A 12961-nucleotide genomic window follows, 5' to 3' on the forward strand; every position below is an offset into this window, starting at 1 on the left:
TCCCTTCACCAGTTTTTTATCAATTTTTCTTAAATTTAAAATTTTCAATATCTTGGATGTACTAATTTCAATTCTATTTTTTCATATATCGTTTAAATACGAGTACTTTTTAAAAAATTTTAAGATTTTAGTTTTAAACTTAACATTAATAAATTTTGTAATATATAAGTATGTTATTATAAAAAAAAAAGAATTATATGATTAATTAGACACATTTTTCATCAAAAAACATGTGTTTTTAATGAAAAATCAATAATTAAAATAATTTTTTTTGTTCTTATGAAATACATTTTTTCGTTGTGTGTAAATAAGCTAGACTGAAGACACTTCAAGCACCTTTACCATCATCTCCTACCTCTTCAGTCTAGACGAAAGAGTTTGGAGATAGTAGTGAGGGCGCTTGAAATACCTTCACGTCAACTCCAAGATGGTATCTGCAAGAGAAAAAATATTTTATAAAAACACTGAAAGAGGTCAAAGATGGTAGTGAGAATATTTGAAATGCTTTCACGTCAACTCCAAGACCGTTAGGGATATTCGCAAGAGAAAAATATTTTATAAAAGTACTTGCATTTGAATAACACGTGAAAAAATAGAATTGAAATTAATTAATTTAAAGATATTGAGAATTTTGAATTTATAAAAAAAAAGAGAAAAAACTGGTGAAGGGACTAATTTGGTGCACGATATTCAATTTCAGGGACTAAAATGAATCACTTAATGCAAAGTGATTTGGTATATTTACAATGATGACACGTGGACGAATACTATTGTGATGCGTGGCATAAATAGACACGTGACAAAATAATATTGTAACATATGGCACAATCATCCACATCAGCATGTCATGTATTATTAATTATCACATCATCATATCATTATATGTGATCAAATTATGAAGTGACATGTGTCATTAACAGCCTACGTCATTAAATTATATCATCATATTGTTAATGAAAATGAGTTAATTAAAAGGATTAATATAATACATTTTTGTCAATTTTAAAAATATAATTAATACAATTTAAATCTTAAAAATAATTTTTATGTACAATACTAATCTCAAAAACTATTTTAGAATTTAACTCATTAGGGATAGAATTGTGTTATTAGAAAACGCGCTTAAAGGTTGAAGAGGCAATTACTGTCGCCTCAGGGATTTGGAATTGACTACCAGACTATATATTAAAATCAACCAATAATGACGTTCCATGAAACCCAAATGTTACTAAGGTTCTCTTTGTTAGCCTGATAAAGCAAAACTAAATAAAGGACACACCCTCCATTTCTCGAGCTTTCACCTTTAATTTCTTTATGATTAAGGTGAATCAACCAGGACTTAGCTTATAGTATCAATTATTCCTTTTTTTTTTTATTTAGTATTAAAGTACGATTTTGATCTCAAAAATTTTAAGTTTGACCAAAAAAAATATTTATTTTTTTTAATTTAAAACCATCTTTAATATTGAATTTTATTTTAAAACAATTCTTCTTTAATTTTCGAACAAAAATATACCATTTTTCTTTCGCCACTTTACCAATACTCTTCAACTTCAACAACTAAAGAAATCCAACTACAGCAATAAACAACATTTTATAATTTATATAACGTTATAAGACACTCCAATAGCAAAATAAACAAACCGATAAATATACTAACAAATTTTTGTTACTTCAGGTGATTGAAACTTGAAGAGTTATCTAGTTTTGAATTCTAATTAAGAATTTTATAACAATAACAGTTTATACAATTAACAAACAAAATAAAACATTCCGTTTTTATTGATTTTTATCTAGTTTTAATCTGGTTATAATTATGATAATCACAATTAAAAAATTAAATATGTATTATTTATTTTAAAATATTACCGTCGAATTTTGTGAGGAATAAGTTCGACGACACATTTTATTTTTTGTTTAAATTTATTTTTATTAAATAATATTACCGTCGGAATTTTTGAGAAAAATTTCTGACGTTAATCAATGCAAAAAATGTTTAAAAAGGCACTAACTTTTTTTTTTTGAACAAAGGAGCTCAACACAAAATCGTGGAGCGGTAATAAACTAAGAAACAAAAGAACATGTAAAAAATAACGACCAGGAAAAAGTTCCTAGGATCATCTCCGGCATTGCCATCAACAACCAAAGGGATCCAAGCTATTCTACTCTCTATAGCTGATTACAGATTTATGGAACACCTCCTCTGCACTCCCTTCCGTATTATCGAACATCCGCCGGTTCCTCTCTAGCCAAACGTTCCAAATAACTGAGAAAAAACATATGATCCACTTGTTGCGCTCACCCTGCTTCCTGTTAGCCACGCCTGTCCAGCTCTCAAAGTGTTCCTTTAGTGAGCCCGGGATAGTCCATAATCTTCCAAAATTAGATAGCCATTGACACCACACCTGCCAAGTAAACTCATAGCCTAGAAACAAGTGATGAATATGTTCAACATGTTTTTTACACAAAACGCATATGTTATCACCCTGCCTAACAATTCCCAGTCTCTGCAGTCTTTCTTTGGTATTCACTCTTCCTATCAAAGTAAACCAAATAAACAATTCCACACGTGGCGGAACCAAACCTTTCCAGATAGTTCTGGTGAAGCTGTAGCTGGTTATTTCCTCCGGGATGGATTCTGACTGCATCACCTGTACAAAGGAATTAGTTGAAAAAATACCTTCTTTGTCATACTTCCAAACAACTCTATCCTGCTTATCATGTGCTAGCTTAATAGGCCTTAAAGTTTCGTGTAATTGATCCACTAATTTCAACTCCCATTGGTATAACTCTCACCTCCACTGGAAGTTCCAGATCCACTCTAGCCCATCCCAAAACCGACAATCTCCTATGACAGATCCTTTTTGGTTTGAAATAGAGAAAAGTCTCGGAAAACTCATATTTAGCGAGCCACTTTGTAGCCAGACATCCTGCCTGAATCGCGTCCTCCTTCCGTCACCCACCTCCATAGATAACCCCGCAATTATCTTATCTCTCACATTACTATCTCTGACCTGCAGCTGGCAGATATCCTTCCATGGACCCCCTCTAGTAGGTAAAGTATGAGCCGTTGGAAAAATCCAATAGTAACACCAAATCAAATTGACCATTCTAAACACAGTTATTGACATAACTTTTCGACGGTAATTAACGTCAGAAACTAGAAATCCTCTGGTAAAATATTACTGGTGACGTTTATACCGTCAGATTGTACTGTGTCTGTTGATAAATCCGACGATTTTTAGAGTTTTATGTGTAGTGAGGAAAAATATTGGCACAGTGAGTGAAGAGGGAATAGTATATGTTGGATGAAGGGGAAAAGGAGTTGGTAGAGGAATTGTGGTGATGGCGGCAGTGTGCGACATCGGCGGGTGTACTTGTGAATGAAGTGGAAAAAGTGATGCAGTGACCGAGAGGTTATTGAACGATGATGGCACGAGTGCGAGGAGAAAGTAGAAATAACGTCATCGAGCTTCTTGAGGCAATAATCGAGGACGGTGGTGATGGATCGTGCTAATGTTACGAAAACAATGGATTGTGATTGGGACTCCGATTTTCATAGCATGGGTTCTTCCTCTTCAGGAAGTTGGTAGGGGATGAAGGGGAGGTCGGAGACATTGCCGAAGAGCATACCAGAGGGGCCGAGGCTAATAAAAACAATATATAAAAAAAGAATTTTTTTATTTTTTATTTTTTTACAAAATTTTAAAAATAAAAACACTGAAATTGAAAATATAAACCAAACCTATTCTAATAATGTGATTCAAAATAATTTTGCCATCAAAATCCAATGATTTAATTGGGATGATAAATTAGTCTGAGATACTGAGATACTTGCTAGTCACAAAAAAAAATACTAAGATACTTACTAATAGAAATTAATTTCAGAATGAATTCAAAAGTGATGTCATTTAAGTATATTGTATCATAGTGTGTTATGTAATAATTTGGATCTGAAACTTTACAAACATGCAAAATGCAACTTGCGTTTGTTAGAAGAACAATAGAAAAAAAAAAGTGAACTGGTGCTGCAAAATGCAACCTGCATTTTTCTAAGAGATGAAATCACGCATCGAAACATATCTCCTGCATCTAGACAAGACATTCTGCTTTGATCACTTTTTTCTTGGACCAAGCCAAACGCAACCTACATTTTGTAGGAGGGCAGAGAAGAACGCAACTTGCGTTTTACAAAGAGACGTATTGCATGTTTGACATGTATGCAAGTTGGGCCTTTATATGTTTCGCATATTCATTTGCGTTTTGTTTAGGGTTACGAAAGTTTTTTTGTGTTAAAATAGTTTGTGATTTTATGTTAGTTTAGGAACAAATGATTGAATATTTGGATAATCCTTAATGTGTAAATATTTTTTTTATTTTAATTATAGATAATTTTATTTATTTATTATACCTTGGCATTCCATTGGGAGCAAGTCCAAGAAGAGCTGCAACGTGGAAACCGATCTTGGATAAGATAGAAAGTAAGCTAAGTAGCTGGAAGTCGAGTTTGTTAACAAAGACAGGGAGATTGGTAATTATAAAATCGGTGATAAATAGCTTGCCTATGTATTTTCTTGGCCTCTTTAAGATGCCAAAAGAAGTTACAAAGAAAATTATACAGGTGCAAAGGAGATTTTTCTGGGAAAACAAAAACGAATAGAAATTTATGCCAACAATCAAATGGAGCACTATTCAAAAGCCTAGAGAGCACGGAGGACTTGGAGTTGGGGATATAGAAATGAAAAATGCAGCCATGTTGTTTAAGTGGTGGTGGAGGTACTCGGATGAAAATGAACCACTGTGGAAGAGAGTAATTGGATCATGTTATGATGTAGACAAGAACATGCCGGTTGAAGAACACAATGATAAAAGATCCAATGGTCCATGGAAGGAGATTGTGAACCTTACAAAGAAGAATGAGCTGTACAGAGAAATTTGCAAGGAGGGATGGAGAAAATGTGTTGGAAATGGTAAAGCAACAAGGTTATGGAAAGATATATGGGTTGGAAATGTATCACTTCAAGATAAATTTCCAAGAATTTTTGCGGTTTCAAATCAGAAGAATAGCACTATATATGAGTGTGGGGTGTGGATCGGTTCATCATGGGTATGGAGTCTCCAATGGCGAAGGAATTTTTTTGAGAGGGAGAGAGTACAAATAGAAGAATTAAATAACATTTTAGATAGTGTGTTCTTATGTGCAGGTAACATGGATAATGCCTCATGGAGATTTAGTTCGGATGGAAGATACAATGTGAAATCATTCATCAATGTAGCCGAAGGAAAAATATATGGAGAGCCAACTATGAAGCATGTCTTTGATGATCTATGGAGAGGATTGGTACCACCTAGAGTTGAGATGCTCGTGTGGTTTGTGATAACAGATGGGCTGAATACAAAGGACAAATTAATAAGGAAGGGAATCATAAGCCAAGGTGAAGGGACTTGTGTTTTGTGTGAGAAGGCACAGGAGTCGATAAACCACCTTTTTCTTCATTGCTCTTTTTGCTCAAAATTGTGGTCTATGGCCTTGAATGCGGGTTGTGTGTGTTGGGTAGAAGTAAATGATGTTAGAACTTGGTTTTAGGGATGGATCAATTGTGATGTGTGCAATATGTCAAAAAAATGGATTATGTTATTCTTTGCTATTTTGTGGACTGTTTGGAATTGCAGGAATAGTAAAATCTTTGAGAATAAAGTTGTTTTATGGAAAAGTGAGTGGGAAAAAGTAAAAACATTAGTTAACCAATGGTATGAGGTGAAAAAAGTGAGAAGTTGTGTACATAGGAGAGAAGTGCAATTTGAAGAAGACAGGAAATGGATATGGTGGAACTGTATTGGGTATAAATCAGATAGAAATATATTTTGTGTGGGTGGATATTTGCAGGAACCAAATGAAGAAATACACTGTTATATGGGCGAATTTGTGAGTCATGAGTCAATGGGAGATGCATTACTGGTTGGACTACAAATGTCCTTACAATTTGTTCTCGAAGAAGTAGGAGTAAAAGAAGAAGATGTAAAAATGATGGTTGATAATAAAAACATTGTAAAGTGGTTACATGGAAATATGGATACAAATTGGGAGTTGAGATTTTTAAGAAACAAGACAAGCAACATAAAACATATATTCCAGAATACAACTGTGGAGTTTAAAGGAGAAAGTGAATACAAGGCAAAAAAAGAATGGGAATCAAAGGCAATAATTGAGGAGCATAGATGGATAAAGTGGGGAAAGTGAGTACATTGACTTCTTATGCAGCACAGGTGGTGGAAGTACACAACAAAAAATTCATTTCAACGTATTGCATTTGAGGAATGTTTTGATTATGTATGTTTGTTTACTTGACTATTAGTTTATGTTTATTGGCTGATCTGTTTCTTGTGATTGATTTGGTCCTTGATGGCAATGCCGAAGGGGATTAAATTTAATCAGTTGACATCAGTACTTTGTAAAAAAAAATTTAATTCGCCAAAAACCTACTACGAGATCACTGCAGCCGTCCTAGCATCAATCGGGTTTCATCTCATTTTGCAATTAGGCGAAGTAAAAGGATATTTTGCACTGTTAAGTGCTTTAGTGGAGCGATGGAGGCCGAAAACTCATATGTTCCACTTTCCAGTTAGAGAAATGATTGTCACCCTAAAAGATATGATACATATTCTTGGCCTGCCGATTAATGGGGATCCCGTGACGGGCATAATAGACAGCAATCACTCGTTCTTGGTGGAGAATTTCTTAGCAGTTTTTGGTAGGCAACCGAGTCTGTACGATCACACATTGAGAAAGGTAAACCTAGCTTGGGTTCGGTAATGCAGAGAAACTAAGTCATTAGACACCCAAAAATCTATCTAGTAGTATGTCTGGGCTCACATATTCTTCTTGTTTGGAACATAATTGTTATGTTTCCAGACAAATCAACCAGTTTTGCTAATTCAAAGTTTTTACCTTTTTCGAGATTTCCATCGCATTTCGAGATTTCCATCGCATTTATAATTATAGTTGGGGGCAGCTTCTTTGGCACATCTATATATACAGATTATTGTGTCATGCATCACAATACAACTGTAAAGAGATGGATAGCCTCCTAATTCTACTCTTTGTTTGGGCATGGAAGCGTATGTCGTGGATAGCACATGTTCCTCGCGGTGAGCTTCTAGTTGTTGGCATCCCAATTGGGCATCATTATTATTATTATTATTATCATCGTCGTCGTCGCAGCTGCTGCTGCTGTTGTTGCTGCTGTTTGAAAATTTGAAATAGTGTCTATGGTACACGTATGTTTGTCATTGTATCTCCTCATCTCCCAACAACTTTTTTTCAAATCAAGTTAGTTCGGATAAGCCAATCACATCGTCTGTCATATCCTTTGCATTTTGCATAGATTAGAAGGTCTGCAACTTCGGCTCATATATAGTGCAATTGACTCCTCTATAGATAGCATAGCTTTTGATTGCAAAGATCATTGACTCTTTAGAACTAAATTCCATTCCGACACTGAACTCACTGTCTTCTTCCACTGCATTGCCTTCACCTATCAAATGCAAACCATCGTTAGTCAGTCAAAGCTAAATAAAGAAATCGTAGTGGTAACTTAATTAGATAAAATAATATATTCGCATACTCAGGAAATTTTGAAGCATGCATGACTGCGAGATCCAGAACTCACATAAAAGACGAAACACCGAATGGATGCTGGTTGACAACTGTATTTACTTCGTTTTGAACTACCAAATTGTCTGTCTCGTTTCTGTCATCGTTTTTGTCATTGACTTCATAGTTGGCTTCGAATTTCTCTTCATTGTTGTCGTTATCTTCTTCCCAAGTGATGTCCCTGATTTCATCCATATTTAACTCCTCATCAATCGCGTCCATGAACATATGTTGTTCAAACTCAACGTACAACGAACTCTATCATCGGCATGTAAAATTTGGTCTGTTGATAAATAAAAAGCATCTGCTACATACATGCGTCGTCAATGATGGGCATTATTTGAAACTGTATTAGCCTACCAAAAACAACAATAGAATTCCTATACAAAATGTTGCATACCTTCTTTGAAATGTAACTTTGTACGTTATCACACAGACCGCTTTCATGGTGTAGTGCATGGAATAGCAAAAGAAAAAGAAAATTTACACACAAAAGTCACTCCCTCGTGTGCGTATTGTATGATCTCACCGTTATAATAAACTTCCAAATTTATAATACTTTTCTTACAGTCTCAATTTCACCTCACCTAATTTTGTTGACACTATTAGTTGTCATAAAATAATCAAGTATATAAAAGATGAATGGCGTAGTATTTATAGATAAGACTCTCATATTAAAATATTTTAATTATACAAAAAACAACCTATGTTTTATAATTAAAAAATACAACATGTATTTTGTAAATTTAAAATTAAAAAAAATATAAATATCAATCACATCCTACTATTTGTAGGTTTCTGTTTTTAGAAAATAATACATAAACAAATTGTAAACTGTGTTTTGCAGGTTTCAAATTAAAAAGTAAAATATTTAATTATAACTTATGTTTTGTTCTGACATCATATTAGTCAATTAATGAATGGGGAAAAAATGGTGATGTTCAAGTATATTGTTGCATGGCGTGTAATACTGGAATGTGGACTTGCAAGTGGCAGGAAAAGCAAAATGGAGGAAACGTTTTGCCTGCATGAGAAATTCTGAAAGCTATTAGCATGCTGCAAAACGCAGGATGCGTTTTGAAGGGGAGTAGCTCCAACAAGCGAAATTTGTCCCTGTGTCCCCTGCATGCAGACCAAGACTGCTTTTTTGACCGCATTGGAGAAGCAAAACGGAAGATGCGTTTTGAAGCTGTCAGGTAAAAACGCAGGTTGCGTTTTGAAGGCTCCCCTGCTACATGCATGACACGTGTTCAGGACATCAGTTCCAGGGGCTATAAACGCGAGTGCAATGTAAAACGCAGGAAGAAAATTTTGTAAAGTGAAAGGCTTGTTGAGAGAGAGAGGCAATGGTGAGAGGTACCCTTGGAGGCTTGCTGAGTGGTTTAGTGAGAAAGAAGAAGAGCAAAACGGGGCTGGTTAGAGTGAAGACATCATTTGAAAAATAGTTCGTGATTTTACTAAACCTGAAGATCACATTACTGAATATTTGGATCATCCTCAATGGGTAAGTAAATTTTTTAGTTTAAGATAGTAATAATAATACTTAATAATTATTATTGCTAACTCTTTTTTTGAATAAATTATTAACTGATATTATTTAGAATTTTAATAGCTATCAATTTTCTTGTTGTAGGGTATTAGGAATTTGTTGCCCAGAAAACTTGATCTGCCAGATACCTTTAACGAGGTAGCTGCTGCGACACTGGCATTGACTGGGTTTCAACTCGTTTCGCGAGTCGGCGAAATGAGAGGTCATTCTACACTACTGAGTGCTTTGGTAGAATGCTGGAGGCCGGCATATGACCAGCAGTTTCAGATGCCGGCATATGACCAGCAGCATCAGATGCCGGCATATGACCAGTATTTTCAGATGCCTGCATATGACCAGCAGCATCAGATGCCGGCATTTGAGCAGCCGTTTCAGATGCCCGCATATGAGCCGCAGTTTCAGATGCCGGCATTTGACCAGCAGTATTTGGTAGTTCCACCCGGCGAGCAGTTTAGTCCCTTGGTTCCAGCGGACAGCCTCAGCCTGTCTCAGGTCCTGAGAGATACAGATACAACACATCTATTTCCGACGCGAGAGCAGGAAGCGCCTGCTCCAACTATGCAATTTGCTGGTCGTCGCGCCTCATCAGGTCATGCCAGTGACTTCGACGTGGACACCTCTACGGGGCATGTACATCATGTCAGTCCTTCTGCACCACCGCGCACCCAGTTATTTGACTTGAATGAATGCCCTCAGGAGGAAGAGGATGTTTTAGGGGATGACGTTCAGCATTGTTATGACCTTGGTGGAGCGAGTGCTTCGGGGGTGACTGGTTCCTGGATATGTGACACTGGCAGTTCGAGCATGACAGATTTCGGGGGTCTGGATGCTGGTGTATCTCAAGGTCATCCGTATAACTTACGGACACAGACTGCGCCTCCGGAAAAATACACGCCGTCGTTGTATTCGAAGAAGGCACCGAGGAAGTAGTCAGTTGCAGTTTATGTTATACTGCTAGAGTTTAGTTTTGTTTTCATTGTCATATTTTGTATTCAGTGTTTTATTCAGTATTGTATTATGACTTGGTAGTGTTAAGTATTATTGTTGTTATATATTTAACTTTGTGCTCGCATAAAAGACGTCCCAGATTATCCTGCTTAATTATTATTCAGTGTTTACCGCGTAGAATGAAAGTTAACAACATAGAAAGTTACATGACAAGTTTAAAATATTTATTGATTTAATAAGTGTTAACTAATTTAAAATAGAGGACCAGGTTACATAAAAGCCACATACAACTGTGAAGTAGGGGATAATAAAGTTACACAAAAGCTTAGCCACTAATGTCCTCCAGCGGAGCTTGGACCTGAGGACACCGGCTGCGGCTATGTCCCTCGCGTCCACAAACCGTACACCGGCGAGGACCACGCATATCCCGCGAATCCATCTCATTCAAGTAGCGGGTTGACTTCGGTCTTCCCTTTGTCGCGCGCCTCAATGTCCAGTTGGCGATCACCTTCGCTCCTTCGTATCTATCCCACGTAGATGGGTCTCCCATCGGAACAAACTCGCCTCTGTACACCTTGCAAATTTGAGACATCTTGTACACATCGTGCACGTACACTTGCCAATCAAGACGCTGGTTGGCGCAACATGCAAGCACGTGGCGACATGGAAGTCGCTCAACCTGGAAGTGGCCACAGTCGCAGTGTCATTGCGCAAGATTAACAGTGTAAATGGTACCATCTTGCATTTCGCGGACCTCAAACATCTCGTTGCGCCTGTCGAACCGGTTGACCACAATGTTTCCTGCACGTCGGAAGCTTTCTTCAACTCTCTTCATTGCAAATTCTGAATACGTGAATCCGTTGCGGAGACGGTCATGAGCCTCAGTACTCTTCCGAGTGAACAACTCATTCAGCCGATAGAAAGTTGACTGGACAAGGGCAGTCACAGGAAGGTTGGGTGCACCCTTCAGGACAGAATTTATACACTCCACCAAGTTTGTTGTCATATGTCCCCAACAATGACCACCATCGAATGCCAACACCCATCTCTCAACATCGATCTCATCGCACCATTGAGTATATGCCTCACCCCGCTCTTTAAGCCTTTGGTAGTTTTTGTTGTACTCCTGCTCCGTCCTAGAATAGCCTGTTGAACAAACCATTTAATCATAAGTAGGTGCCACAAATTTACTATGAATAGAACCATAATAGCAAGTTGAAATACCTGTGTTGACCACGAATTTATGCAAATATGGAGCCTTGAACCTCCTTAAGAAGTTGGACCCGATGTGCCTGATGCAGTACATGTGCCACGCCCTTGGTGGTGACCATGCACCGTTACTGCGAGCTATTGCAGCGTCGATGGAGGTATGGCGGTCAGAAATAATACCCACACCATCAATGGTAACAACATATCTCCGTAAATTGGTTAGGAAAAACTCCCACACGTCTGCTGTCTCGCCCTCGACAATTGCAAATGCAATAGGCACAATGTTTTGATTCCCATCCTGTGCAACAGCTACCAGAAGTGCACCTTTATATTTTTCGTACAGGTGCGTGCCATCAACCTGCACCAGTGGCTTGCAGTGTCTGAATGCTACAATACACGGATAGAAGCTCCAAAAAATGCGGTGCAGAACTCTTACACCTTGAACCTCCTCACTCTTACGGTAAACGGGGAGCGTTTTAATTTGAACACGAGACCTTGGCATCTTCACTGTCATTGCTTTCAACCACACTGGCAGAGTCTGGTAAGAAACTTCCCAATCACCAAAAACTTTTGCGACAGCTTTCTTCTTTGCCAACCAAGCCTTGCGGTAACTCACAGTGTAGTTGAACCTGCCTTGAACTTCTGCAATAACGGACTTCACCTTTATCGAGGGGTCTGCTTCGACCAACGGCCTAATGGCATCTGCAATTGTGTCTGAGTCCAACTTGGCATGATCTTGTGAAATCGTGCCCATGGTGCACGTGTGCTTCCCATTATATCTCCTGATCTCCCAACAAGCTTTTTTTCGAATCAAGCTAGCTCGGATAAGCCAGTCGCACCCTGCACCATACCCCTTGCATTTCGCATAGAATGTCTGCGGCTCAGACTCATACACAGTGTAATCAACTCTTCTAGAGATGGTGTAGCTTTTGATTGCAGACATCACTGACTCTCTCGAACCAAATTCCATTTCGACACTAAACTCGCCATCTTCCGCCGCAACGTTGCCTTCACCTACGACGTGCGCACCAACATCAATTTCAGACAAGGCAAATTATTTAAGCACTACAAGAAACTTGAGTTAATAATCATAACATACCCGTATTCGCATACTCAGGAAATTCCGGGGCATGCATGGCTTCGAGATCTAGAGTCCGCATAAAAGACGGAACACCAAACGGGTGTTGGCTTACAACGGCATTCGCTTCATTTTGCACCGCCGGATTGCCTGCCAAGTCTCCGTCATCGTTTTTGTCATCGACTTCATAGTTAGCTTCGAATTCCTCTTCGCTATCATTATTATCTTCTTCCCAATCTATATCCCCGAGCTCATCAACATTGACCTCCTCGCCGACCGTACTCATCCCCGACTGCTGTTCAAACTCAACGTACAGCTCTATCATCGGCACTTGAGATCGGGTTTGTTGATAAATATAAAACATCTGCTGCATACTGGCATCGTCAGTGATGGGCATTATTTGAAACTGTATTAGCCCACCAAATACTTGCACAGGACTTCTGTATAAAAGATTGCTCACCCTTTTCAAAATGTGGCTTTGAATGTTATTACAAAGACCATTTTGCAACTCGACAAAACTCAT

General features: G+C 37.8%; 1 protein-coding gene across 1 annotated transcript; it reads right to left on the bottom strand.

Moving 5' to 3' along the window:
• LOC107632601 lies at positions 10477-12961 on the bottom strand. The gene is made up of 4 exons (XM_016336268.1): positions 12460-12961; positions 11376-12374; positions 10873-11297; positions 10477-10830 (listed from the first exon to the last, which is right to left on the bottom strand). The coding sequence occupies exons 1-4, from the start codon at positions 12959-12961 to the stop codon at positions 10477-10479; spliced, it is 2280 nt and encodes a 759-aa protein (XP_016191754.1).

The sequence above is a fragment of the Arachis ipaensis genome, chromosome B03 (genome assembly GCF_000816755.2).
Source record: "Arachis ipaensis cultivar K30076 chromosome B03, Araip1.1, whole genome shotgun sequence".
In the NCBI taxonomy this organism is placed as follows: domain Eukaryota; kingdom Viridiplantae; phylum Streptophyta; class Magnoliopsida; order Fabales; family Fabaceae; genus Arachis; species Arachis ipaensis.

Excerpts from the sequence above, each read along its gene's own strand:
- LOC107632601 (XM_016336268.1), bottom strand. The coding sequence starts at position 12,961 with ATGAGTTTTGTCGAGTTGCAAAATGGTCTTTGTAATAACATTCAAAGC. Across the intron at positions 12,375-12,459 it reads TCCTGAGTATGCGAATACGG|GTGAAGGCAACGTTGCGGCG; the intron begins GTATGTTATGAT and ends CGCACGTCGTAG. Across the intron at positions 10,831-10,872 it reads AAGATGGTACCATTTACACT|GTTGAGCGACTTCCATGTCG; the intron begins GTTAATCTTGCG and ends GGCCACTTCCAG.